Source organism: Solanum dulcamara, chromosome 2 (assembly GCF_947179165.1).
Source record: "Solanum dulcamara chromosome 2, daSolDulc1.2, whole genome shotgun sequence".
In the NCBI taxonomy this organism is placed as follows: domain Eukaryota; kingdom Viridiplantae; phylum Streptophyta; class Magnoliopsida; order Solanales; family Solanaceae; genus Solanum; species Solanum dulcamara.
Window position 1 is genome coordinate 26834849 of NC_077238.1, and position 27338 is coordinate 26862186.

General features: G+C 36.9%; 1 protein-coding gene across 3 annotated transcripts; it reads left to right on the top strand.

The window, feature by feature from the left end:
- The first annotated feature begins 554 nt into the window (after positions 1 to 554).
- LOC129880477 (vacuolar sorting protein 3) lies at positions 555 to 27338 on the top strand. Of its 3 annotated transcripts, none has more exons than XM_055954520.1 (14): positions 555 to 1811; positions 3860 to 4135; positions 6792 to 6988; positions 9715 to 9856; positions 12740 to 13012; positions 13091 to 13163; positions 16425 to 16473; positions 18451 to 18739; positions 18864 to 18919; positions 19205 to 19273; positions 19362 to 19473; positions 21122 to 21211; positions 26143 to 26313; positions 26631 to 27338. In XM_055954520.1, exons 1-14 carry the CDS (start codon positions 684 to 686, stop codon positions 26640 to 26642), a joined length of 2937 nt encoding a protein of 978 aa, XP_055810495.1. In that variant the 5' UTR covers positions 555 to 683; the 3' UTR covers positions 26643 to 27338. The 3 variants fall into 3 exon arrangements, 2 of the variants coding, with proteins under 2 accessions (XP_055810495.1, XP_055810494.1); XM_055954519.1 differs by having other exon boundaries at positions 556 to 1811; positions 26558 to 27338; XR_008765403.1 differs by lacking the exons at positions 26143 to 26313; positions 26631 to 27338 and having other exon boundaries at positions 19205 to 19251; positions 21122 to 21209.

Genomic DNA, 27338 nt, shown 5'->3' on the forward strand with positions numbered 1-27338 from the left:
ACTTAAATACCCATTTTTAAAACTTAATTACATCATTTATTAAAAAAAATAGAATTGACGCATGACCTCCTAAACTCCCACTTGGATGCGAAGGGATGTATTAGTTCTTACTTATCAATGAGATAAGTGTCAAAAACACATTTAAACTATTTTTTTTGAGTTTCATACCTAAATTATTGGGATTGTGAGTTTCATACCTAAACTATCACTTAAATATTGGTATCTAGCTCGGAGGGACGCTACTCTTGAAATTTGAAGTGATTTCGTGAAGGATTGAAGAAGTAAAAAAATTGGAGTTCTTGATGTTTTTTATGTGTTCTTGAAGAAGTAGGAGTTAAAATAGTACATTTGATCCAAAATTCCAATTGAAAAGTGTAAAAAGTTGTTTGAGTGATTTTGCAAAATCATGAATCTTTTCTCAAACGACAATAACATAAATAATCTAAACTTTTAACGAATGAAATAAATAACTTTTTTGTCAAAATTCAATACATATTTGAGCTTTTTTCCTAAAAAAATAAATAGAATTGAGGCATGACCTTCCTAAACTCACACTTGGATGCGACGGGAGGTATTAGCTCTTGCTTATCAATACGAAGGGATGCGTTACCAGAAGAAATTTCTACAACTTAAACTGGCGTATGGATTGAGGATCATGATGCCTAAAAGTCTTCTTTGGGACTATGATGGTAAATAAGATTAACGTGCAGGTACTTGAAATTAAAATCTTCTTAGGTTCTCCAATACTTCCAAAAGGTCGTCAATTCCAGTTGGATGGAAACCATTGCAGTTTAGTCATTGCTCGCTCATCTGCTTCTTCTCCTATGGCGAATTCGAAAACCAAACCTGGAACCGAACCCAAATCTCATTCCCGGAACGTTCTTCAACTTTTCGCCAGCTTAAACCCTTCAATTCCTCAACTTCCTCCTATTCGTTCTTTAGCAGTCACCACAAACTCCGATTCCCAAACCCTAGTATTTGTCGGAACAGTCTCTGGAGATGTTATTTCCCTCTCCCTGAAACCCAACTCCGGTTTATCACTCTACCTGCGGGTGAACATCATTGGTAAACCCGTGACTTCGATCCACGTTATTAGTCAAATCAGAAAACTCATTGTTCTCTCCGATGGTTTTATTTATTTGCTCGACTTGAATTCACTCGAACCAGTTCGAAAATTGAGTCTGTTGAAGAATGTTAATGTTGTAAGTAAGAGATCTTTTAGTAGAAATTACAGTTTAAACCCTATTTCAAATGGGATTAAAGGAAAAGAAGATGGCTGTTTTTTTGCTGTTGCAGTAGGGAAGAAGCTGGTGCTTGTCGAATTGGTTTTGAGTGATTCTCCTGTAATTTTGAAGGAAGTTCAGGGTGATTTTACAGACGGGATAATGTGTATATCATGGGTAGATGAGTCTGTTATTGTCGGAACTAGGACTGCTTACTATTTGTATTCGTGTGCAAATGGGCAGTGTAGTGTGATATTCTCGTTGCCTGATCCGTCCGTGCTCCCAAGGATGAAATTGTTAGCAAAGGAGTGTAAGGTAATGTTAATGGTGGATAATGTGGGTGTTATTGTGGACAGTGAAGGACAGCCTGTGGGTGGTAGTTTAGTTTTCAGCGAAGCTCCAGCGACCATGGGAGAGATAGGGGCATATATTGTGGTGGTAAGGAGTGGGAAGTTGGAGTTGTATCATAAGAAATCGGGGAATTATGTTCAGCAAGTTCAATTTGTTGGGGAAGTAGGTAGTCCTTGTGTTGTGGCTGATGAGGAGGACGGAAGAGGAAAGCTTGTCATTGTGGCAGCAGGCTCAAAGGTAATATACATTCTTTTCTTTGAGATGGTGTGTCCAGCTGGGTTGCCCACAGAAATATTTTAACTTTTGATAACTTTTAACTATAAAAGGTCTGCACTTTGATGTTTTTTGGATTAAGTTTTAATCTTTAAGAACTAATACACTCAATTGGTTAAGGGGTAATTAAACCTTTGGTTCTGCTGAATCACCCCATGCATAACTTGCGAGTAATGTGATAATATTGAATAGAATTGGACTTTCATCCCGGTAAGCACTATTGTTGTGCTCTATGAGGGCCCGTAGAGCTATGACCGTGCTAATAGACGCTTAAGCTAGAGTTTCAAGGTGATCTTTTTGATATCTTCAATTATTTTGACCTTACTGTTACCATTTTAAAAAACTATTTTGGCCTCATCTTAAAAAGGAAAAAGAAAACAGCTTCATTTATTTTGTCCGATGAAGTTATGGAAGCAAGTTGTGCTTACTCACAGGAAGGCCTTATTATGTGCTCTTGTAGATGCATGTTCCCATTTCTTCTGATTCTCTCTGTCATTGGGCTGTTCATTATATGTCTTACAAGTAAGGCCGACAAAAAAGTGGATAATAATATTTATTTTGAGATAGGATTTAAGTCCTATGATATCACAATATCCCGTACAAAGTTGAACCTTGGTTCAATTGGACTGATTACTGAAAGAAGCAAGAATTTCATTAGAAGAGTATCTTTGAATAGGAAAACACTGGAATGAATTGTCCAAAACTTGAGAGAAGTGTCAAAGATGCAAGCGAATGTAGTTAGAAGATGGAAGATAAGATATAGCTTCTTTGTGACCTTTTGTTCCAACAACTTTATTGACTTTGGTAGGTATACTAGCATTGTTAGTATACGTGGAAGGAGGAAAGCTATGGTAATCATACCGAGAGTGGCTTTTTAATGCTGAGTGGACCTATTTGGCTGACAAGATTGGAAGATACATCAATGGCTTTGTTGACAAAGTTGGTGTGATGGAGCTTAGGCTATTGGATAAGGAGTTCCAATATGCAGATGCAATCAGAAGCTTTAAATGGTTGAAGAAAGAAGTAGTTGGAGGTTCAGCATAGAAGGAGAAGTTATTCAGAGATAAAAGGATTTCGAACATCCTCAGAATGGGATACTTGACATATGCTTGCTTAGTTGGTCTTTTTCTATTGCAGAAATTCCCACTCTATCCGATCTCATCAAAAGATGGACCAACTCCTCATGGAAGCAAGCGTATGGTCTAAACATTTATGAGATGGGAGAAGGTAGATTCCTCTTTGAATTCACGTTCGAAGTTTCTGTCGAGCAAGTTATGAAAATGGATTGATACCAGAAAAAATGCCACATTAGTTCCCAATGGTTTTCTAGGGATGACAACATTGTGGTGTGGGTTATATCTTAACCAGCAAAATTCAACCTGCCCCACTTTGTCCCGCATAACATTTTTACCTGCATCTTTCCGCCCCGCACAGTAACCCACATCTACCCGTCGGTGTAATTGGTCCCAATGTGATGATCCATTTACTGAATTGTTTTGAAGCTTTAACCTGTTAAGAATAAGTGGACTTTAATAATTTATCATTCTCAAAATAAACAATAAATAAAATCCTTTTAAACAATACCACTTCACTTAATAAATCAAGCTTCACTTACAATAAATTGTAGTTACTTAAGTCAAAAATTAACCTTACTCATTATAGATGTAAAAGTTCTTATTTTTTGGGAAAACATAAAATTTAGGAGTTAATAAGATTTATTACTATGTATAATTTGTCATGTTGTTTATATTAAGTAGTTTACTTTTGCTCAATGAAAAGTGATGCCCTTCACTTTAAATTAAGACATACTTCACTTTAACTTTGAGATAAATGATAATTAGTAGGTGTGAAAAAAGGCTTTCTAACTGGAAAGGGCAATATTTATCATTGGGTGGCACCATTTTCCACCACTTCAGTTACAGGCACAGTGATTGTGTGGGAACAAAAAGGAACATTGTAAAATTTCCTAATTAGAGTTTTCAGGTTTATTGCTTATTGTGTTCTGATGGCAGGTTATGTGTTATCGGAAGGTGCCTTCGGAAGAACAAATAAAAGATCTATTGCGAAAGAAAAACTTTAGGGAAGCAATAGCACTGGTTGAAGAACTTCAAAATGAAGGTGAAATGACAAGGGAGACGCTCTCTTTTGTCCATGCTCAAGTGGGATTCCTCTTACTATTTGACCTACGCTTTGAGGAAGCAGTTGATCATTTCTTGCTTTCAGAAACAATGGAGCCTTCAGAACTTTTCCCATTTATCATGCGAGACCCAAATCGTTGGTCCTTGTTGGTATGTGCTGGTGTATCAATGGTTTGTCTGTGCATGCACTTATGTTTCAATGGATGGATATCCATCTTTGATGGTGGTTCATGTGCTGATAAATCTACAAAAATCAGTTATATATGAGTTAAGTTAGTTTCAGTTAGTCTGTCAAGTCATACCAAGTACATTTGCTCTTTCTCTAGAATCTTTTTCGTATTTTGGTCTCTGATTACCATTGTTGGGCCCAAGTCAAGCTCTTGGTGCCAAAGAGTGTCACAGTCATACTATATGCCTTATGTAAGTAACAAATGAGCATATCGTACTATATCTATGTGCTCTATTATATGTATCAGTCTACCCTTTCTTTTTTGCGCAGGATAGGACCAACTAGGAGCAGCCTATTCTTCTTCTGGTTTTTTCTTTTCCTTCTATATTGCTGCATTTTTAGTCTGGCTTATGCCACTTCTTTTGTGTGCTACTTTTAATACTCCCCATAAAATAGATGGTTCTTTTTCCTTAATTATCAAAGATAACCAATGGAATCATTTTCTTACTTACTGCATATGTTAATTAAGGCAATGCTGATATCCTGCTGCTGTTCTCAATTTCTATACCAAATAAAGAGTTACAATGAGTACTGGTCTAGTCATGTTGGGCTTGTATGCTAGTATTCCAATCAACTTGGTCTAAGTTGGAATTCCTTCGTGCAGAATTTACTTCCTCTTATAAAGGATTTACTATATTATGAAATTTATAAGCTAAATGCTTCCCACCTTTGATCGGAAATACAAACTCAACTAAGTGATTATTTCAACCCTTACTTTTATTTTGATAAAACAAGTAAAGTCATTTGATAGGAGGTGGAAATCTGTCCGAGATGTGTACAGAAGTAGAAAATCTCACACAAAAGCATGATTCTTTACCAAGAGCACCTAATTTTTACTAATTGGTATCTAATGAGTGCTCCATTTTTTTAGTTCCTCCTAATCCTATTACTCTTTGGTTTCATTCTTTTCATATGGTCCACGTAAGTACCGAGTGATTCCATATTCTGTTTCTGTCTCTTTTCCCAAGACTTTGGTCCTAGTGACAGGCTTTAACCTGGTCGGGTATCACCGATCATTCCAATATGCTCCAGATTGCGCACCATAATTGATATGCCACCGAACAGTGTAGCAATAGCTGAATCACACCCTCTCTGGCGCACTTACACATGAAGCACCAACTGATGTAGCCACTTATTCATCTTGCTTGTTGTCCTTTGTAATAGTTGCCTTGCTACCAACCATGCAAAAGACCGACCTTCAGTCTCTTTCTCCGGATCAAGTAAACCTTTATCTTACTATAAGTATGCCATCGACTTGTATTATTTTGTCCATACAACAACAACAACAACAACAACAACAAGCCCAGTATAGTCCCACCATGTGGGGTCTGGGGAGGGTAGAGTGTACGCAGACCTAACCCCACCTTGAAAGGTAGGGCGGCTGTTTTCGAAAGACCCTCGGCTTAAGAGAGAAGAACAAGAGAGGAGAAACAAGGGAAATAAGACATAGGTCAATAGAGCCAAGCATATCGAAAACAATATAAAAATATGAGAAATGAGAGCGAGAAAGTCAGGGTAGGAAAGACCGGAAAGAAAGGAGCATTAACTACTATAGATAAATAGGATACGCAAAGTAAACTGGACCAACAAATATAAGCAGTAATCAAATGCAAGAATCAAATGTTAATAAACAAATGAGCAAAACTACGACTACTATGGAGAAAAGATAAGCCACCTAGCCCACTATCTTAGTCTGAGTCCTCCACAGCCTCCTATCTAAGGTCATGTCCTCAGTGAGCTGCAACTGTGCCATATCATGTCTAATCACCTCTTCCCAATACTTCTTCGACCTCCCTTTGCCCCTCTTGTCCATAACCAACCTCTCACACCTCCGCACTGGATCATCTGTGTCTCTCCTCTTCACATGCCCAAAGCATCTCAGTCTCGCTCCCCGCATCTTTTCCTCCACCGATGCCACTCCCACCTTGTCTCGGATATCTTCATTCCTAATTCTATCCATCCTAGTGTGCCCACACATCCACCGCAGCATTCGCATTTCCGCGACTTTCATCTTCTGGACATGAAGTTTCTTGATTGGCCAACACTCCGCCCCGTACAATAGAGTTGGTCTAATAATAGAGATTATTTGGAAAACCTATGAAGCTCTTCTTTCTTCACTCAAGTCCCATAATGCTCTCCTTCTTGTTCCTTTAGTATCTGAACAATATCTTCCCTCTGTTAGTAGGCCATGCATAACGTAATGGGACATGTCCGCAGCATATCTGATTCCAGAAGCGGACTGTGTCCATTTCCCTGTTTATGTCTAACTTTGCAATAGAAGTTTTCCATAGCTTTCAATGGCCACAATTAATTATTTCAACTAGTAGTTTGGATTCATTATATATGACAGTCAACATGTTAAATCTTAAAACTTGAGGCCCCCTATTAAATAGAAATTTCTCCATCCAAACGAATTCTGAAAGTAATCAGTTAAAATATGATCATCCAGCAGTCACATACATTGGCCCTTTGGTGTCTCTCATTTGATGTGTGATTCTCAGTTTGTGTTCCTTTCTCCTCTAGGAAAACTGTTTTTTATTTGAATTTTTCTTTAATCTCACTGGAATGTCTTCTCAGGCTCCAAGGAATAGGTATTGGGGCTTGCATCCTCCTCCATCACTTCTTGAAAAAGTTGTGGATGATGGCTTAACTGGTATTCAAAGAGCTATTTTCCTTAAGAAAGCAGGCGTTGAGACTGCAGTTGATGATGAGTTTCTTCAGAATCCACCAAGCAGAGCTGATTTATTGGAGTCTGCAATTCAAAACATGACCAGGTTTTATTGATGAGGAGTATTATTTTATTCTCAGGATTTTTTGAAACTGATTTATTCTTTGGATTTTTCTTGAGTGATTCTGTTTCTTTTTAAATAATGGGTCACCAATCCAATTTGCATGCACGTAAATTCTGAGAATAATTATATCAGAATTGTTGTCTAGTTCTATTGTGGGTATAAGGGGACAAAGAGGAGAAGGGGATATGAATACAACAACAACAACAACAACCACCTAGTGAAATCCCACAACGTGGGGTCTGGGGAGGGTAGAGTGTACGCAGACCTTACTCCTACCAAGGTAGGACGACTGTTTCCGAGAGACCATCGGCTCAAAAAAGGCATAAAAAGGGGGTCAGATAAGGTTAAGAAATTCAAGGGGATATGAATGTCCTCAATATTCAGAAGACTTAAAGAACGCTATGCTCAACATTCACAGAGCAGTAAATGCATCGAGGGACATCATAATTACATACTCTCTCTATTTCAATTTATTTGTCGTATTTTCCTTTTTAGTCCGTTTAAAAAGAATGTCTCTGTCCCTTTTTGACAACACTTTAGTTTCAACTTTCCACATGACATGTTTAAGACCACAAAATTAAAAGACATTTTAGTACATTCTACTTATCTATAGTTTAAGACCACAAGATTGAAAGAAATTTTAGTACATTCTACGTATCTTTAGTTTAAGACCACAAGATTCAAAAGTTTTTTTTATTTTCTTATACTCCGTGTTAATTCAAAACTAGGCAATCAAATTGAATCGGAGGGAGTATATCAGTGGATGTTGAGAGCTATATTGTACGACTTGATTTGCCTTGATGAACTCCTGCTTGATATGTAATGTATATTTATTGTTGATCTATAGGCTCATACTTCCTTTGTCCTAAAAAGAATGAAGGAGTTGGGATGTAAGAGTCAAAGCATTCAATTTTTTCGTGAATATGGACATTGCTCAAGTTTTATGAGATTGTATTTAGATAAAAAATCTATAAAACAAAATATTACTATTAAATATATTTGGTACTTTGAAAACATCATATCCAATGAAAAACCTGTTCAACTTTCATATAAAATAGGTCAGGGAGCAATTTAGGGAGCAACTTGTTGAGAATTGAGCAAACATATATCAAATTCTTACCTCAACTCGGTTGATTTGATGGTGCAATTATTGTGAGAACGTAATGGAAGGTTTGAAATGATTTTATGTTATGGCATGTAAGCTTTATAAATAGAAAAACTCTAGCTCTATATTAATTTTTTGAGGAATGGTTCCTCTCAGATATAAAACCACATAGCAGTTCTCGAGTATATGTATCATAGGTTGAGAGAGACTTTTCTTTTAAAGCCTGTAAGGCAAAGACCATAAATCGAGAGGGACTTGTTAATAGGTTTATGGGGTTGTGATGAATACTGCCAAGGATATATGATAGCGAGAAAGCTATGAACTGACCCCTTCAAATGTTTTTCCCTTCCTTCTTTTAGAGAAATTGTAGACTACAGGGCTAATTCCTAGGCAATGTCTAATTTTCAAGTGTAAGTTTTAGTTGAATTGCGTTAAGCATCTCTTTTGTAGATTCTTTATCTTTTCGTAAGTTGAGAACATAAGGAAATGACCACAAAGGGATCACTTATGCTAATATGTTAAGAAAATATTTTTGGCAGCGTCTCATTGGTAATAACCAGTGTTTTAAAAGGTGGGGTGTTTTACTTTATAATGTAGAAAAATAATATAATAACTCAAAATTATAAAAATAGATTAATAGTTTAAAACAATTAAAAACATGATTAAAGAAACTCATAGAATAAAACTACTAACATGATTTACAAGTATAAAATAATGTAATGATATAAAAGTTATTGTGAGATGCAAATCAACTATTAACATCTTAACTTTCAAATAGTAAAAGAATCACAATTTCTTCAAATGTAGTACTATCATACTATGAATTTTACCTCCTTAAAACAAAATAAACAATAAAATTTATTAGTATAATAATAAAAGCATCACTCCATTATGAATAAAAATAAAATTACTTTCAAATACTGAAAATAAAATATGATAATTTTAAGATATGACAAAAACAAGAAGAGCAAAAGCAATGATAAGTGAAGATGTAAAATTTAGCTATGTATTTTTTAAAAAAAAAATGTTAATCAATATTCACCCTCACGATGTTCTCAAATAGTAAATATGCACTTGTAATTTGAGTTACTCTCAGTCTTCTTATTTCTATTGATGAAAAAACTATCACATGTATTATTCATTTATTAATGAATTATGAGGGTCAACAATGTTAACTAAAGAATTTGACACATGATTTGTGTAAAAACTTTTAGGCGAGCCCTGCGCATTGGGCGTTTGATGTGTTTAAGGCTAATAGTCGGGGGCTTAGGGTGTAAGCCTCACAGAACTAAGCCCACACATAAGCCTCATAGCATTTTGCTAGTGTCCCTCCCAGGGGTGAGTCCCAAAACTGCCTTTTAAAACACTGGTGCTAACAAAACTTTAGGATGGAAAAATTGAAGCTAATATATTTCTTTGCCCTTTGGTTAATTGCATTTATGTAACATATTTTGGTTTAGTTTGTTTTTAAAGTTGGTTTAGTTTGTGGGACACACCTATAAAGTTAGATTCTTTAACTTTTTTATCTAATGTTTTATGTGCAATTTGGTTTTACTTGCCTTTGCTTTCTCTGGTCCTTAATCCTTCCCCTCTTTTATGATAGGTTTTTAGAAGCATCACGACATGAAGATTTAACTCCTTCAGTTTGCGAAGGAGTTGACACTCTTTTGATGTACCTCTACAGAGCTCTAAATCGTGTTGATGACATGGAAATACTTGCCTCATCCGACAACAGTTGCATAGTGGTATGTCTATATAACCTTGCTCTATCTTGTCTAATAAATGATTTGTTGATCGTTCTTCTTTTGGTTTGGTTGTGTGAGGAGCAAAATGTAGTTCATGTGTTGATATGCTGATGTATGTGCTATGAAGTAGTTTTATTAATGTTGGCCTGTGGTCAACTTTCGCACATTTTGGCTATTCCACCAACACATACTATCAGTGTTATCAAGGTGCCCTTACGCTCCGAAGTAAGGCTCTAAACATGTTGAGCACTTTGCTTCGCTTAATGTGCGGCGCTATGGTGTCGTCATCAAAGCTCTAAGACAAACTTTTCCTTGCGAATGAGCGTTTCCTGTAGAGACGACACTAAACAATTGATATTCCATTTTATCGTAATTTTTTAAAATTTCTATGTCCATATATTTGCTATTCGTGCTTATAATTATTAGTTTTGGACTAAACATGTTTATTTGTATTTTTTCTCCATTGCGCCTCTTTTCATTAAAGCCCACACTTTATTTGAACTTTGCTCTCAAAGCCCCAATGGATCTTTAGATCTTTTTTGCATTTTTTTTGCTTTGATAATACTGCATGCAATCTCCACCAGCACATGTATCGGGTAACTTTGCCCAACAAGGCTTAAACACTTAGGCACATAAGAAGAAATTACCTACAACCCTTTTTTCTCTACTTTGGACCTTAATTTTTCATGGTTTTAAGTTTTAAGATACTTAATTGACCTAGACTTACCCTAGGTTGCCCATCAAACCCTTATTTGTTACGCAAACTACAGGAATAACTCTGAAGTGGTTTTATTTTTGCTTAAGGTAAAGTTATTGACCTTAGTATAGGTTGATGTAAATATATTGATAAGGTAATAAAGTTTTATTGACAATTGGGCCAAAACATTCATATAAAAGGACTGTACAAAAAACAAAAAGAGAACTTGCTAAAATATATGGTTTTGTACTAACTACACCCTATCACCTATACATAACGAAACTTAATGGGTGCGACAAAAAGCTGTAAGGATAACATGCTACTCCCTAATTGTACAAAATTTATCACTACACCCTCAAAAGCCTTTATATTTCATTCTCCGCATATGATTCACATAAGTGCAAGTGGAGCAACATTCCACGCTCTATGTCTTCTCCCCAACTACCACACTTCCCTTTGAAAGTTCAAAGGGCCTAGCATTACCCACTCTGCTTTAAACAATCTCAAGATTCCCCCCATAGCCTTGATGCTACTTGACAATGTGAAGAAGATGATTGCCATCTTTACTCGAATCCTTGCACATAATGCATCAATCAACATAAGTAACCTTTTTTCGCTTCATATTCTCAGCTATCAGGATCACCCCCTTGCTGCTAACCAAGTGAAAAAAAAATATACCTTAAGTGGTATTTTAGGCTTCCAAATTGATTGATATGGAAAGACAACATTTTCCCTCTTTAAAAACTTCTCTTAATAAGACTTCACATAAAAGACCCATTGTTTCCCATCCTTATTTCCAACCATCTTCGCTATCATGTGTTCAACTTTGTTTGTGAAGCAAATCGACTGGTCCTTGGAATTCTGCTACCTCTCAGTCTTGAAAATTTCTCTTAAACCTTAAATTCAAAAAACCTTCTCCACCTTGTAGGCTCCCGACTCGTTGGATTGTCATCTCCTTTTCAATGTTATCAAAGGCGAAAAGCGCAAAAAAGGTATAAGGTCCATTGTGGCTTTAAGTGCAAAGCGCAAATAAAGTGTGGGATTTAATGAAAAAAGGCGCAAAGGGAGAAAAAGATACAAATATATATGTTTAGTCGAAGACCAATAATTATAAACATGAATGACATATATATGACCAAAAAAGTTGAAAAAAAGTATGATAAAGTGAAATATTAATTGTTTAGTGTCACTTCTTCAAAAGAGGCTCGTTGGCAAGGACAAGTTTGCCATAAAACCTTGATGACCACACTGAAGCTCACATAAAGCAAGGCGAAGCGCTCAACACGTTTTGAGCCTCGCTTCAAGGCTTAAGCGCGCCTTTTACAACACTGCTCCTTTTGATACAAATTCTATAAATGATTGGGTATGTAGTTCTCGAAAGATTATCCCGCCACCTATATCCTAAAAGCTCACTCTCTTCACATCCCTTACCAGAGTGTTTTCTGCAAACAATGTGAAACTCTGACGGTACTATGCCCCCAAATCCTGCAGTGAAACCCCTCAACTATCCACCCATCAAAGCTCTATCTATCATTCTATCCCGTTCCTCCATAATTAAGATGAAAAACATGGGAGATAATAGGTCCTCTACCTCAGGGATGTCTTAACTGCTGAAAAATCCGCATGGTTGCCATTCACCAATACTGAGTACCTAGCTGTAGAAATTCAATGTTTAACCCACTTCCCATCTAGAACCAAAATCCACCTTCAACATTATGAAATCCTTAAACTTCCAAGTCACATGATCATAGTCCTTCTCAATATCCTATTTACACAAAATGGCTGTTTCTCCTTGACATAGGAATGTGTGTATGTCCTTCAGGTGTTGTAGTAGTTGTCTCTGCTAGTAAACAGTTTAATTTTAAAGTTGAGATCTCGTATCTTCTTGAAGAAATCAGCTAGTCTTTTTTTTCGCTGCTGGGATTTGAACCCTGATTTCTCATGGTTTTAAGATCGCTAGGTCTCACCCTTGGGTGCATATCAAACACTTATTTGTTACGCAAACTTTAGGAATGCTATGATGCCAGCATACTTGCTCAAAGTTTTTTCTTGGATAAGGTAAAGAAATGTTTTTATGTAATCCTTCAGGTGTTGTAGTTGCTGTAGCTTCTAGTTAGTTTAATTATAAAGTTGGGATCTGGCATCTTCTCTGAAGGATAGCCATAAAACTTAAATGGACAGTGCAGGAGGAGTTGGAATCACTGCTGAGTGAATCTGGGCATTTGCGAACACTTGCTTTTCTATACGCCAGTAAAGGGATGAGCTCAAAGTCTCTTTCAATCTGGCGTGTGCTGGCTCGAAATTATTCATCAAGCTACGTGAATGATTCACATGGCGCAAGCCACTTACACGATACCACAAAGGATATTTACTTTGATCAGGAGACTGCTGTAATGGAGGCTTCAAAAATTCTTGAAGCATCATCTGATCAGGAGTTAGTACTGCAACATCTAGGATGGGTATGATAATTCTTTTTGTTTTTTCAGGGTGCTTTCTGCTTGCAGCCTGCTAATTGAGTTTATTCGTTTCCATTTTAGATTGCAGACGTTAACCAGCTGTTAGCTGTTCAAGTACTTGTATCGGAGAAAAGAACAGATCTACTCTCACCAGGTAAGTCTTACATGGTATTTAGTGATGTTCAAATTGCATATCCATTTGCAAAAATGGCTATCGAAAGTACTGGGAGTACTTTAAACTCACGCAACTCTTGTAAGGATGTTTCCTTTTAATGGTTGAAAAGTAAAGTCAAATAGACATCCTCCTCCCCTCAAACTGTAGTGCAATTTGAGGTTGACTCCTTGTAAGAATTTGTGTTGTTTGATAATCTTTGCGTCGTTAAAAAAATTGGGTGCTGTTTATTGCCTTAGATTATTCAACTTGAGATGAATACATCACCTGATGTTATATGTGATATCCATGTGAACTATTTTTGTCTTTTCTACCTTTACCATTATTTTTGAAAAAATATCTCTCTCTGACTCCGACTCGACGAGGTCATTAAAGTGTTCTGACCAAACATGCAGTTTACTAACCGTTACAGTTGTGCCCGTGCATCGAGCCTCTTCTTTACAATTCTTATTTCTTATGCCTCTTTTTGTTCTCAATAAACTGTAATCATGTATAACACATAGTTGCATGTCATGGTTCGAGCCCTGCCTTAGATACAAGCCTGATATTTAAGTGGAAAAGGATAGGGGGCACCTCTTAAACAGATTTTGAACCGTCTGCTACATGTCCTCAGGGATTTCTTGGTTGTCAAATATACATCTGTCTACATGTATTTACGTTGTATTAGTGCACCAATGTGGCAGAAGACTTTCTTGCAAATTTGGGCTTTGACCTGCTTTGTGGTTATACTTCGTAATCTACAGCTTTGTTTTGACATGTCTATTCTGTTTCAGTTATGTTAAAGGAGATCAGAGCCTGACATCAAAATGCAAGATTGAAGTTTAATTATATTTAGTTCAATATTAAAATGTTAGCCCTCTGCCCCCACAAAAAAATCCTCAATATCAGAAGTTGCGTCTTGCCAAAGAATTTATGCACAAACTAATGCAAGTTACCCTTGTATGGATTGTGCCAAAATGTTGTGTATCCCTGTAAGAAAACAGTAGGTCATGCACATGGCTTGGTGCAATTGGTGACGTGTTTTCGACCATGTGAATAAGAACTTTTTGATAGATTTGCTTAATTTGAAAAGTAAAAGTTTCTCCAGATTTATATTACTATGTTTGTGCGAGATACCACGAAATTTCTTGTGGTTTAGCTGGCCCAATCCCAATTGTTCTCTCAGGTTTGGAGCTTTGAAGGAGTATGGGCTTGCCCTTCTATCTTGCTCTCATTTAATACTAGACCAACTTCAGTCAGTGGGATCTAATTCGTGCCATGCACTAAAACCAGCATTCCACACACTACGTGCTGAACCAGAGACGCGGGGGCATAATTAATTTCACTATAAGTAAATGTTTACTTTCTCAATTCTAACTTTGAGTCTTTTTAGCATACAAAATTGCTGAATAAATCGAACCGTGGAATGAAAAATTCGACACTTTGTGTCCTTCCCATCAAATCTTCAGTTCCCAGCCAAGTTCTATCTGAAAGGATTGAATGTAGTAATTCATCTCTAGTATAGGCTTGCAAAAGAACGGCTACACAAGCTTGACTCCAGGCTAGATAAAAGAATTCCTGATCTTGTCGGAATGGGAGCAGCTATTTCAAAATTGCTTAATAAATCAAAGAGGCGGAGTAAAGACTAAAAAGTGCACCAATCACCCGATGCTAATTTGTATCGTATCTTTTAGTTTCAAATATATCAGAGCAGGTTGGGGCATTCATCTGAGTAAAAGAGAATATAAGAGGACCTAAACAACTTGCACTTTCAAAAGCCTTGTATTTAAGTGAAGGATTTGGGGGGGGGGGGGGGAACCATTATCCATCGAGTTTCGAACTTTGCATCATTGGCCCTCGGGAATTTTTTGGTTATAGAAAAAATTAATTCTCTTATTCTATAGTTGATGTAAGTAACCCCTTTTGTCCCATTTTATGTGACACACTAACTTTTAGTTAGTCCCAAAAAGAATAATCTTTCTATAATTAGAAAAAAAATTAACTTCAAATTTTCTATTTTACCCTTAATGAGATGATTTAGAGCTTACACAAATGTCTATGACATGTTTTTTTTCTAGATGAAGTTAAGATTTCATTGATAGGCATCAAGAAGGTGCAGAAAATACAAAACAAGGAGAGATATATGTCAGCTCCAGTACATATAGAAACAACTATACTAGATTCAGGGAGCTAACAAAATCCATAAAACTAGTTAGAGCTATTTACAATGCTATGACTATCCAACTAAACAAATTAAGTAGATATCTAGGTTTAAGAGCGTGGTTTGGAGTTGTGACTCCATCAAAATATGTGCCATTCACACCAAAAGATATTAGCAGATATCATGAGCCAGATTTTCTTAATGGATTTATCAACTCTCCATAAACACCAGGAGAGAAAGGCAGCTTTGGTTTTCAGTGCCATGACCCAGATGAGTCCAAAAATAGAAAGGAACATGCTCCAAAAATCAGTTGCCAAGTTACTATGAAGGAAATGATGGTTGATAGATTCTCTATCTTGTAGGCACATATAGCATGTATGATAATCTATATGTTCCTTTTTCTATGATTATCTTGAGTGAGGCATGCTTTCTATGGCTTGTTTAGACCATCAGTTTCAAAAGTCTTTGCTTTCTTTCTTAAACTTCATACCTAGTTAAGTTGCACCACTTAAATTGTGACGGAGGAATTATCAGTTTTTTAGGTAAGATAAAATTGAAATATCAAATTATTTTCTTCATGTAACTATCAGCTTATTCGTGCTTTTGTGCCAGCTCATGATCTAAACGAGTCGCACAAAAACCCTAGTACATGTTCCTCGGCGCTGAGGGCCTTTGATTCGATTCGCTCAGTTAGAGATCCTGGGCCTTCGGAATCGGTAGTCATTCCAAGGCATAACTTGTATCCATGCGCTTCCGATGTGATCAATTTTTCGTAGGGGTATTGAATAGTTACAGGTAAACGATTTGCGTTCAAATCCTATAGAGCGTTATCTTTTTCTTCTTAGATCGAATTAGAATAAAATAGATCCATTCATTAACTTTCACAACAATCGGAATTTGACTTCCTGTGCTTGTGAAATTGAACTACCTATTCCGGCCGGGGTGAACAGGCCATTCAACAGGGAGATTTCACTTGGAAAAGAAAATGTTCCATACTATTACTTCTAATGACTGTTTAGCATGCACATTTTTTCTTTTACTTGTTTGTAAAATGTAGTGTCTTCATTAAGTGGCGTTCTTTTAATTCAAGCCTTCAATCACAGATGAAGTAATTGCAGCAATTGATCCCAGAAAAGTTGAAATTCTTCTAAGGTCAGTGGTTTTGTGATTTTACTTGCCTTTCCACTTTTTAATCCTACTGCTATCTCTCTCCTGAACTGAAGATTGGTGTCTAGTGTAGCATTTGTATGCAACTTTTGATTGTACTCTGGTCCAAGTTTTATGCCTCCATTTTGGCGATTGTTTACTTTCCATCAAGAAGAGAGTAGCTCTTCCTCTTCTTCCTCCTGTTAACAAGTCTTTTGAGCTACTGAGTGCTGTATCACATTGCGAATGATAAGCATTTTGTTTTGGTACTGCCCTGCTGCCCCCTTGTTCTGATATCAAATGCATATTGTAAACCTAAACTGAGAACATTATGATTGAGAATTAGGTGATGATGGCTCGTGTTTGCGGTTGAAATGAAGGAGAAGATGAATATTAGTCTGCAAGGAGCTGCAGAAGATCAAAATGTTGGATTTGCCGCCTTAAGAGTCTAGTCAGTGCTTGACATTATCTATTTTCTAGACCTCACTCTATTTTCAAACTGTGACCGAGTATACTTTCTTTTAGTCTTATAGCTTACTAGCTTTATCTTACTTGCCATACCCATTAGAAAGCCGAATCTTTTAGTATATCAATGGTCTTACAGTGCAAGCACGTTTACATAGAAGCACCAAGATTTAAAACTATTCTAGTGCTGGAAAAAGGTTTTAAGAGAATACTCAAAAAGAAATACCTAATTATTTCTGGAATTGAACTTACTAAAACTTGGAAATTTTCTTAGAAGGTTCTACATAGTGTGACTTTGGCGGTTGTCGACTAAAATACGGCCTTTGAGTATATCATAAGGTGACACATAAATGCACTAAATTTATGGTTTACTGTTTGACCTAGTTTGTCCTTGAATGAAGAGTGTAGTTCTTCCTCGTCTTCCTCCTGTTAACAAATCTTTTGAGCTACTGAGTGCTGTATCACATTGTGAATGATAAGCAGTTTGTTTTGGTCCTGCCCTGGTGCCCCCTTGTTCTGATATCAAATGCATATTGTAGACCTAAACTGAGAACAGTATGATTGAGAATTAGGTGATGCTGGTTTGTCTTTGTGGTTGAAATGGAGGAGAAGATTAATATCAATCTGTAAGGGGCTGCAGAAGATTAAAAGTTGGATTTGCTGCCTTAAGAGTTTACTCAGTGCTTGACATTATCTATTTTCTAGATGTCACTCTGTTTTCAAACTGTGACCGAGTATACTTTCTTTTAGTCTTATAACTTACTAGCTTTATCTTACTTGCCAAACCCATCATAAAGCCAAATCTTTTAGTAGATCAATGGTCTTACAGTGTAAGCACGTTTACATAGAAGCACCAAGACCATAAAACTATTCTAGTACTGGAAAAAGGTTTTACGATAATACTCAAAAAAATACTTAATTATTTCTGAAATTGAACTTATGAAAACTTGGAAATATTCTTAGAAGGTCCTAAATAGTGTGACTTTGGCGGTTGTCGACTAAAATATGGCCTTCGAGTAAATCATAAGGTGACACATAAATGCACTAAAATTATGGTTTACTGTTTGACCTAGTATGTCCATGAATGAATTGTGTCTTCATCTTTTGGCTTCTTCGTCAAGTTGCTTCATAAACTTCTAGATCTTTTTAGTACAAGCCTATTTCTTTGAAATCATTCCTTTCATCAATTATCTGTGATGTAACAAAAGATGAATTGAAAATTTGCAAGTGTATGCTATTGTTTTGTAAGTACCAACATAAACATAGCTGGTAGGATATCCTTAAATTGCATTCAGTCACTCTTAGCCTGATGGGACCTGAATAAAGCAAGTAGCATGCCGAACTTCTTTCTTTTCTCCTACTTTGTTCGATATTTTAAATTATTTTTTCATAACATTGGTGTCCCTGGGTCCTAATTGGTTGGATAATATAAGCTTATAAAGATGCATCTCTATATTAATGAGGCATTTAAATGTCTATATGTTTCTTTGAATTATAAACTGAAGCTTTACCATGCAGATATCTCCAGTGGTTGATTGAAGATAAAGACTCCGGTGACACACGGTTTCATACAACTTATGCCCTCTTGCTTTCTAAATCAGCACTTGACGCTAATGAAAAGGAACATGCTACACAAAATTCTGAAGGTGTAAACCAAAAGGAGAGAAATACCTCAGACCGTGGAAATAACTCAATATTTGATACTCATGTCAGAGAGAGATTGCAATTTTTTTTGCAGTCGTCTTACTTGTATGATCCAGAGGAGGTTCTTGACTTGGTTGAAGGATCCGAGTTATGGCTTGAGAAGGTCAGTAAAAAATTTAGTCCTTTCATAGAAATAATGGCCTATGCATCTCTGCTGGATAACAGCTTGAACTGTCTTATTCTCCTTCTGATTTGCAGTCCTTGTGTTATTGATGGTTTCATTACAGGCTATTCTTTACAGGAAGCTCGGTCAAGAAACATTAGTTCTTCAAATTCTTGCCTTGTAAGTTCATAAATGTTTGGTCATTGCTTGGGTACAGTACAACAAGCTTTATCGTTACTAATGAACAACTAAAAAGATGTTCTGTTTCCTAAATGTTGGCAATGCATGGTTGATATACTCTTCTGCTTCTTTACATGTGCAGTCCCTCTCTTAAACAGGCGAAAATATTTGAAATCTTTGTACCCACATTGTTGCTAAATATGTATTTTATAGTTAAATCTGCAATTACTCTGTGTAAGACGATTATCTGTGGGATTGTAATTAAAAGTTGTGTTCATCTGGCAGGAAGTTGGAAGACTCTGAAGCTGCAGAACAATATTGTGCTGAGATCGGTAGGCCAGATGCTTACATGCAGTTAGTACAGTATTCTCTCATTTGTGTGTTTAGATTATTGGTTTAGTAGAAGTTCTCTTAGCCGTTTCCTTACCTTGTCTCTTCTTAGGCTGCTTGAAATGTATTTGGATCCAATGAATGGCAAAGAGCCTATGTTCAAAGCTGCTGTGCGCCTGTTGCACAATCATGGAGAAATGCTAGATCCTTTGCAAGTATTGGAGGTACCAAAACTTATCCTTCTTCTGCTCTATTACTTGTGTAATGGTCAATGAGGAGACAAAAGCCTTTTTCTACCCCCAGGGCTTTGGTTTAGTGGCAACACTACAACACGTGATGTGTTGGTTAGACACATTTTACGAGTTCAAACAGCGGAGCAAACAAAAGTCTGGTATTTAAGTTGAAAGGGTAGAGGGGATCCATAATCTACCGAATTTAGAATCGTGTGCCAGTTGGTCCTTGGGAATTTCTCGGAAAAAAATGGTCAATGAGGAGGGAAAATGTGAAGCAAGCTTGGAGAAGAAGTAGCTACATTTTATTTGTTGCTTAATATTTCATTCTCTTATGGAGTGTAGCTTCACTAGAAATTCTGTTGGTGGTTTGGAGGGAAAGGAGCAGAAGAACATTAAAGGGGTGGAATATGTGCACAGATTAAGACATCTCTTTTGTTTCTAGTTTTTTGTGCACTTACGAGATTCCTATTAGTATAAACGATGGATGTCTTTTGTAGAAAACGATATTTCTGTGTAGCTTCTCTTTTTTTTGGTGTACTACATGTTTGCAGGGTTCCATTATCAATCCTCCCTCTGTCCCAATTTATGTGACACACTTTTCGTTTTAGTCCGTCCCAAAAAGAATGTCACCTTTCTATAATTAGAAACAACTTAACTTTAAAATTACCCTTTTACCCTTAATGAAATGATTTGTAGCCACACCAATTTCAAAAGTCTTCCTTTCTTTCTTAAATATTATGCCAAGTCAAATGGTGTCACATAAATTTGGACGGAGTGACTATTTGTTTATCCACCATATCATTTTAAGTAACATGGTTGATTGGGCTGGAAGATCAAAAATCTGATTGATTTCGCACTGTATTTATAGTAGGAGAACCTATCTCCAAAAATAAAAAGTCATCCTTGAAATTTATTTGAAGGAAAAACATCTCATCATACCTTAAAGTAGAAATTTTGATGTTCAATCTTTTACTCTTGAAAACGTTGGATTTTTGTGGGCTTTGTTATTTTAGCAGTGTGAAATATTTGGTTCACTTGTCAAAACCGGGAACATGCTCCTTAAATCCGGAAGTTTGGAGTATATTCTTTTCTCATTGGGAAAATTTTAGTTTTCTAGTCATAATTTTAGGTATTGGTGCATATTCAGTCACGTAGTGCATTACAGATTAGAAGTAGTCCTCTTACTCCGTTCCTAACATCTAATCATGCATCTTGTAACATGGTGATACCATTTTTGAATTTCAACTTTTAGAATTGCCTTTTTCTTTAGTGAAGGATGAAGTCTGACTTTAGTTTATGGTGATTTTAAATTTTAGAAGGCCGAAAAAAAGAATTGTGTCTGTTTCACTTGACTTGATAGGTCTAATATGTTTAGGTTACCTTTTTCTAAATTACCGGGGAGGGGGGGGGGGGGAGTCAATGGCTGGATCTTCATAGTTTCATTTGCCAAGTGTTCGGGTTACTCGACTAAATTATTTTAGATAACTAGACAATGCTATATTTGTTTGGGAGTTTTTTCATGCTGTTGTAAGGGAATCAGGTGATGAGAAGGCAAGTAACATCTATTTGTTAAGTTATTTGCGCAAAGTCACTAGAGATGTTAATGTTACTCATTCTGAGTTGAGGTTTCACTTTGCAGAGATTGTCACCAGATATGCCCCTTCAGCTTGCTTCTGAGACAATATTAAGAATGTTGAGAGCTCGACTTCACCATCATCGTCAAGGCCAAGTATGTTCTATAATTTATAGGGGTGAATTTCTGTTCATCTTGAGGATTTATTACAATAGTATAATTTTATTCAATATGTTAGCGAGGGGGCAGGGGTTTACTCTCTGTGTATTTTCTTAATTTAATACATATGCTTTGTCTATGTTATTTGAAACTTCTGCATGAATTGCTGGGAAGGTAAACTTACCAATTGACATGACGTCTCTCCTTTGTGTTGAATCATGATAGTATTTGCATTCTTGATCTGAGTACTATTAGATGCTTGGAAATATATGATATGCAAAAGGGCACAAGGCTGGTCGAGATTACATCATAAAGGCAAGAGGCTAACCTACCTAGGTTCAGGCTTACCTTGAACATGCATTTGACAGCTTTGGAACGCTGGATGATAATCTTTTTTTTCAGAAAACAAGTTGTTCCATGTCTGATTGAAAGCTGTTTACAAATTCTTTTTCTAGTGATGAGACTGTTGATACATATATTTTTTTTAAAAAGTTTGATTACCAATTCTTGGTTTTCTTTTTTGGGTTGCCATAGTAGAGTATGTCCTAATTGCATAGTTCTTTCGTATCTTTGCTCTGGGTACCATGGGTACTATTTTGTTCTGTGGTAAAGTTGTCATTCATAGTGTAGAATTTGAGAAAGAAGAAGAGTCTTCTTTATATTTTAGTATGTTTTAGATTCTTTTTTTTAATGACAAGGAAAATGCGCAGCCTCTACCCTTTGGCTGTGCACAAGGTAAAACTCCCACTCCTATGCAATAGCTTGCAAACCACACAGGAAAGGTAACCCGCACTAGGCAAGCGGTGCGACAAGCGCGACTCTGAAGGCAAACCCCTTGCTTTCGCTAGCGAGGGGTTTCGAACTTGAAACCTCCAACATGGAAGTCCCAAGCCCAAACCACTGGGCCACCCTGAAGGGTTAGTATGTCTTAGATTCCAGGAGAAGGGTCATTTGTACAAGTGAATCCTAACTAATTAAGGAAGGAGAAGGGCTATTTATACAAGTGAATTCTAACTAATGAAGCAAAGACCATCAATTACAACAACATACCCAGTGAAGTCCCACAAAGTAGGGTCCGGGGCGGGTAGAGAGTACACAGACCTTATCACTACCTCGTGGAAGTAGAGAGACTATTTTCGAAAGACCTTCAGTTCAAGTGCATCAATCCCAAATAAAAGAAGAGAAGAACAATGGAGAAAATATAATGACTAATAAGTAAGCAGTGTAAAGTCTACGAGAGTGGAACAATAACAACAAAAAATAGAGTGATAATCGAAATACAATAAACAACATAAGAAAAGACTACAAGAGCACGACTAGTCCTACACTAGACACTAAACCTCGTAATGCAAGACTACACTCTATCCCTACTACCCTTTTATCCTAATACGCGACCTCCATTCCTTATCTAAAGTCATGTTATATGTAGCTACGCCATATCCTGTCTAATCACCTCTCCCCAATACTCTTTAGGCTTACCCCTACCCCTTCACATACCCCCTACAACCAGCGTCTCACACCTCTTCATTGGGGCGTTGACAAACCTTCTCTGCACATGTCCAAACCAATCCTAGTCTCGCTTCCCTTATTTTGTCCTCCACAGAGGCCACTCTCACATTTTCTTGAATAACCTCATTCGTAATCTTGTCACTCTTAGTATGTTCGTACATCCATCTCAACATCCTCATCTCGGTAATATACATCTTCTGAACATGAGATTTCTTGATTGGTAGCACTCTGCCCCATACAACAAGGACAGTCGAACCACCACTCCGTAGAACTTACCTTTATGTTTAGGTGGTGCCTTCTTATCACACAAGACTTCAGAGGCAAGCCTCCATTTTATCCATGCTGCTCCAATGCGATGTGTGACATTATCATCGATGTCCCCACTACCCTGGATGACGGACCCAAGATATTTAAAACTCTCTCTTAGGAATTGTCTGTGTGGCGAGCAACCTTACCTCCACGTCCATTTCATCCATTGCAACACTAAATTTTCACTCGAAATATTTCGTCTTGGTCCTGCTCAACCTGAACCCTTTGGACTCTAGAGTTAGTCTCCAAACATCCAACCTATCAGTAATTCTATCACGTGTTTCATCAATCAGTGCTAGTCGTCTGCAAATAAGATACACCATCGAACCTCCTCATGAATAGACCACGTCAGCTCATCTCATCCATCACCGAGGCAAATAGGAAAGGGCTAAGAACAGATCCCTGATGAAGCCCCATCTCAACTGGGAAGTGCTCAAAGTTTCCTCCCACCTTTCTAACCCGTGTCTTGGCTCCATCATACATGTCCTTTATCACTTTCCTATAATTAAACTAGGAAAAATACTAAGTATCCTAAAATCACGCTAGTTTATTAACACAATCAACACCTGCCCTCAAGTTGGAGCAAAGATGTCCACCTGCCAAACTTGCAAACCAAAGTATGAGAAGTCCAATTCTAGGGAATAGACATGAGAAATAGACAAGCCAAAGGCTCTATAGGAGGGAAATGGGGAATTCTAGGAGTCAAAATTACATAAATAATTTTATTTCCTCAAAAATATAGATAAAGAATGTATGGTACAAGATCTAACTTTTTTCCTGTGAGCAATAAATAAATCTCTCTCATTAGGAAATGTAGATAACTCACTGGTAAAAGAGGATTCAGCCGTGGCAAATCACATAATGGTTTCTTCTGCTCTAGTTCTACTTGATAAGTTATCAAATCAGGTCTATCCAAATGTCCAACAGTCTCCCCTTGATTCTTACTCCAACTTTACTTTCCCCTGTGGTAGTGGTTTCATCAGTGGAACTAGGGAGGATCATCTCTTCCCCCTACTTGCTCTCCCCATGAAGAGGTGATGGTGTAATACAAATATATCTTAGCTTCACATCAAGTACAAATCATCTTATGAAATGAGCGAAAACAAGAGAAAACTTGACTTTTGGCCTTTAATATATACACTCAAGTCATCCTAGTGCAACAATCAATAAAAGTTAATAAACCATTGAATTCCAGACAAAGAAACCGTGTCTAGGACCATATACATCAGAATGAAATAAAATATTTCTGACCAGAGTCTTGAGTCGCTTCAGACATGTATAAGCCATTATGCAACTTATCATTGCCAATGCTCTTTCTTGTTTGAAGATCCTTTAAAACACAATGATCAGGGAAAACTTGATACTACAACTTAGTTCTTTGTTAATGGAGCTGATTGATAACAGGTGAATAGAAAACTCAAGTAGGAAACTCAAGTACATGAAGAATGGATGATTATGTAGTATCATGTGTACAAACAATAGAATCTGTTTGAGAGTCGGGGGTTAGAGAGCCATTGGCTATGTAGTTTTGTAAGCCTTTAGAGGAGCCTGTCATGTGTCTATTCGCACAAGAATCAACAATCCAAGAATTAAGGGGAGCAGTAAAGACAACACTTGATTGCATATAATTAGATGTGACAACTTAGGCGAGTCAAGTTTGGTCAAGGAGTCTGAAGATGTTGAATTTCATCCTAAGATAGTTTCTCCCGAAGCCCTTTCCATGGATGTCTCATTTTCTCCAATATTAGCCAGGCCCCTTGATAGGAGCTACAAGTTTTCCCCCATGACTTCTTTGTTGGTATGCGGTCTGTCATGTAGTTTCCTGCATGTCTCCTTTGTATGGCTTGACTTTTCACAATAATCACAGTGCAAGTGATCTTTATTAGAAGTGATCATCTTTGGCTAATCACGAGAGACAATTAACCCCGACTATTCAATTGGAGCTTGTTACTGCATGACACCTCATCGACTCCCTTCTTGTTGAACATAGGAGTATGCATCCTCAAGAGAAGAAAAAGGAACTCTGCCAAGAACTTTAACTCTGGTCTGATCATAGCCTTGGTTCAAATTGGCTACAAAATCACACCCTTCCCTTTCAACCAATTGTGGAAAGACATTTCACTTGAACATCTTGATAATAGTCAATCTCTTGTCCATAGTACACTTAACTCGGAATAATAATTAGTGATGGTCAACTCACTTTGCTTTGTAACATGTATTTTATTACGAATCTCAAAGATCTGGGCATCATTACCCTTGCAATAGTAAGTGTGCTTAATTGAATTTCAGTTTTTTAAGTAGATAAATATTGCTTTAAGAGTCGGGTGCATAGTATTTAAAAGCCATGTTTTTTGTAATATAAGCAAACAATTTTCTAGATTTAATATATAAGAGCAAACAAGACCTTGATCAAGTAAGAAACGTACCAGCCCCATCTAGTTTCACAACACTGATTTGTGGAAGAGAATTATTCTCTACTGCCTTTGTGTCCCTCGTACTTTTAATAGGACGTCAAATAAAAAATTAGAATTTTCTGGAATTGTGGAAGGAAATTATCTTCAAATTAGTCCCTTTGAGAAGAAAAAAGAACTGAAAAATATTGGCAGACAGCGCTCGCTTACTGAAATCCTAGCTCGGTGATCAGAGAAGTCGGAAACTTGGTGAGTAGACTCAGAACTGACAACCCAAGCAAGAAGGCATCTCGAAAAATTTCTCTGATGGTAGCCTTTGCAGACAACTTCAAGGAGGGAGAGAACTCTTACCCTTTTTTTTTTTCCTTTTGAGAAAAGGGAACCTAATGCTGCAAGGGAGAAAAACTCACCTCAAAAGGCAATGGATTTTGATACCATGTAGAATTTGAGAAAGAAAAAAAAGGCTACCTTTGTATTTCAGTATGCCTTCAAATTCCATGAGAAGCGGTATATATACAAGTGAATCCTTACTAATTAAGTAGGTACTCAATTACACTAAAGGGAAATATTCTATTCCTAGAACTATGCTAGGAAAATGAAAAATATAGTCTCCTAAAATTATGTTAATTAATTATCGGAATCAACATAGAATACTTAATATACTTTGCTCATGGCATCTGATGATATTTGATTCTACAGATTGTCCATAATATATCTCGTGCTTTGGATATTGATGCAAGCTTGGCAAGGTTTGAGGAAAGATCACGACATGTTTTGATAAATGATGAGAGTGTCTGTGACTCTTGCCATGCTCGACTTGGAACCAAACTGTTTGCGATGTATCCAGATGATGCCATAGTCTGTTACAAGGTTTGTCATGTTTTCATTTATTTATTGAATTTTCTGCCTGACATAGACTTTTAGCTTTGATTGAGAGGTTTTGTTGCGGAAACATTATATATTTTGTTAAAAAAAATTATATGTTTGTCACTTGTGCCGACTGATTTTACCTGCTACCTGGAAATTTGTGGAGAAGGATAGGGAGACTTGTAAATTTACAAGGTTTATTGTGCTAAAATTTAGATCATGATCCTGTGTAATGCTTTCATCGCAGTGCTTTCGTCGTCAAGGTGAGTCAACCTCCGTGTCAGGTCGCGATTTTAAGAAAGATATTTTATATAAACCAGGTTGGTTGGTGACAAGGTGATGCTGCTTAGGACCTGTGAATTTCATTGGGGTGCTCCAAGCATGGACTGGCTTTGCTTTAGCGCTCTCTGCATTTGTGGTTAATTTATAATATGTCCGCAGCTCATTTCATAAGAACCCACTACACACCCATAGTTGATTATGATGTGGCTCTGATGTATATTTGCTTCAGTAGAAGACAAGACCAAGAGGCCCTTGGTAGTTTCTTCGTCTGTGCATACTCACGAGCAGAGACACTAGATCTAAAAAGTGATTTGTTATGCACTTGTGCCCAGGGCCGCTGTGTTTTTGAATTTGCACAGTGACTCACGGTGTTAGGTTGTGGAATTCAGCATTCATCCCCTCAGTTCTGGAAGAAGAAAGAAAACTCTAATATAGCAATTATGCAACTTTGTATTCCGGTGAAGATGGAGAAATGTCTCTATTGCTGGAATCTTGTTTTGAGAATTCGGAGCCTTTGGGTAATCTTGATAATCATTTTTCTCTAGAGCTGTTATGTTTTTAAGGCAGGTGATCAACTCTAGGAAGAGAATGTATATTATATCACTTTTCTTCTCAGATCAACGTTTTTTCTTTCTGTATGTTGTCTTGTGGAAATCGAGTACTGTATCTTTTTTAAGTTTGTGAATGTGAAACAGGAGACGTGAATAAATGAGTCCTTTTGCTAGAGACGGGAAATGATAAAGAAA

Coding starts and splice junctions, on each gene's coding strand:
- LOC129880477 (XM_055954519.1), top strand. CDS start 684: ATGATGGTAAATAAGATTAACGTGCAGGTACTTGAAATTAAAATCTTC. Junction 19,474..21,121: donor ATCCTTTGCAAGTATTGGAG/GTACCAAAACTT, acceptor TTCACTTTGCAG/AGATTGTCACCAGATATGCC. Junction 21,212..26,142: donor ACCATCATCGTCAAGGCCAA/GTATGTTCTATA, acceptor TTGATTCTACAG/ATTGTCCATAATATATCTCG.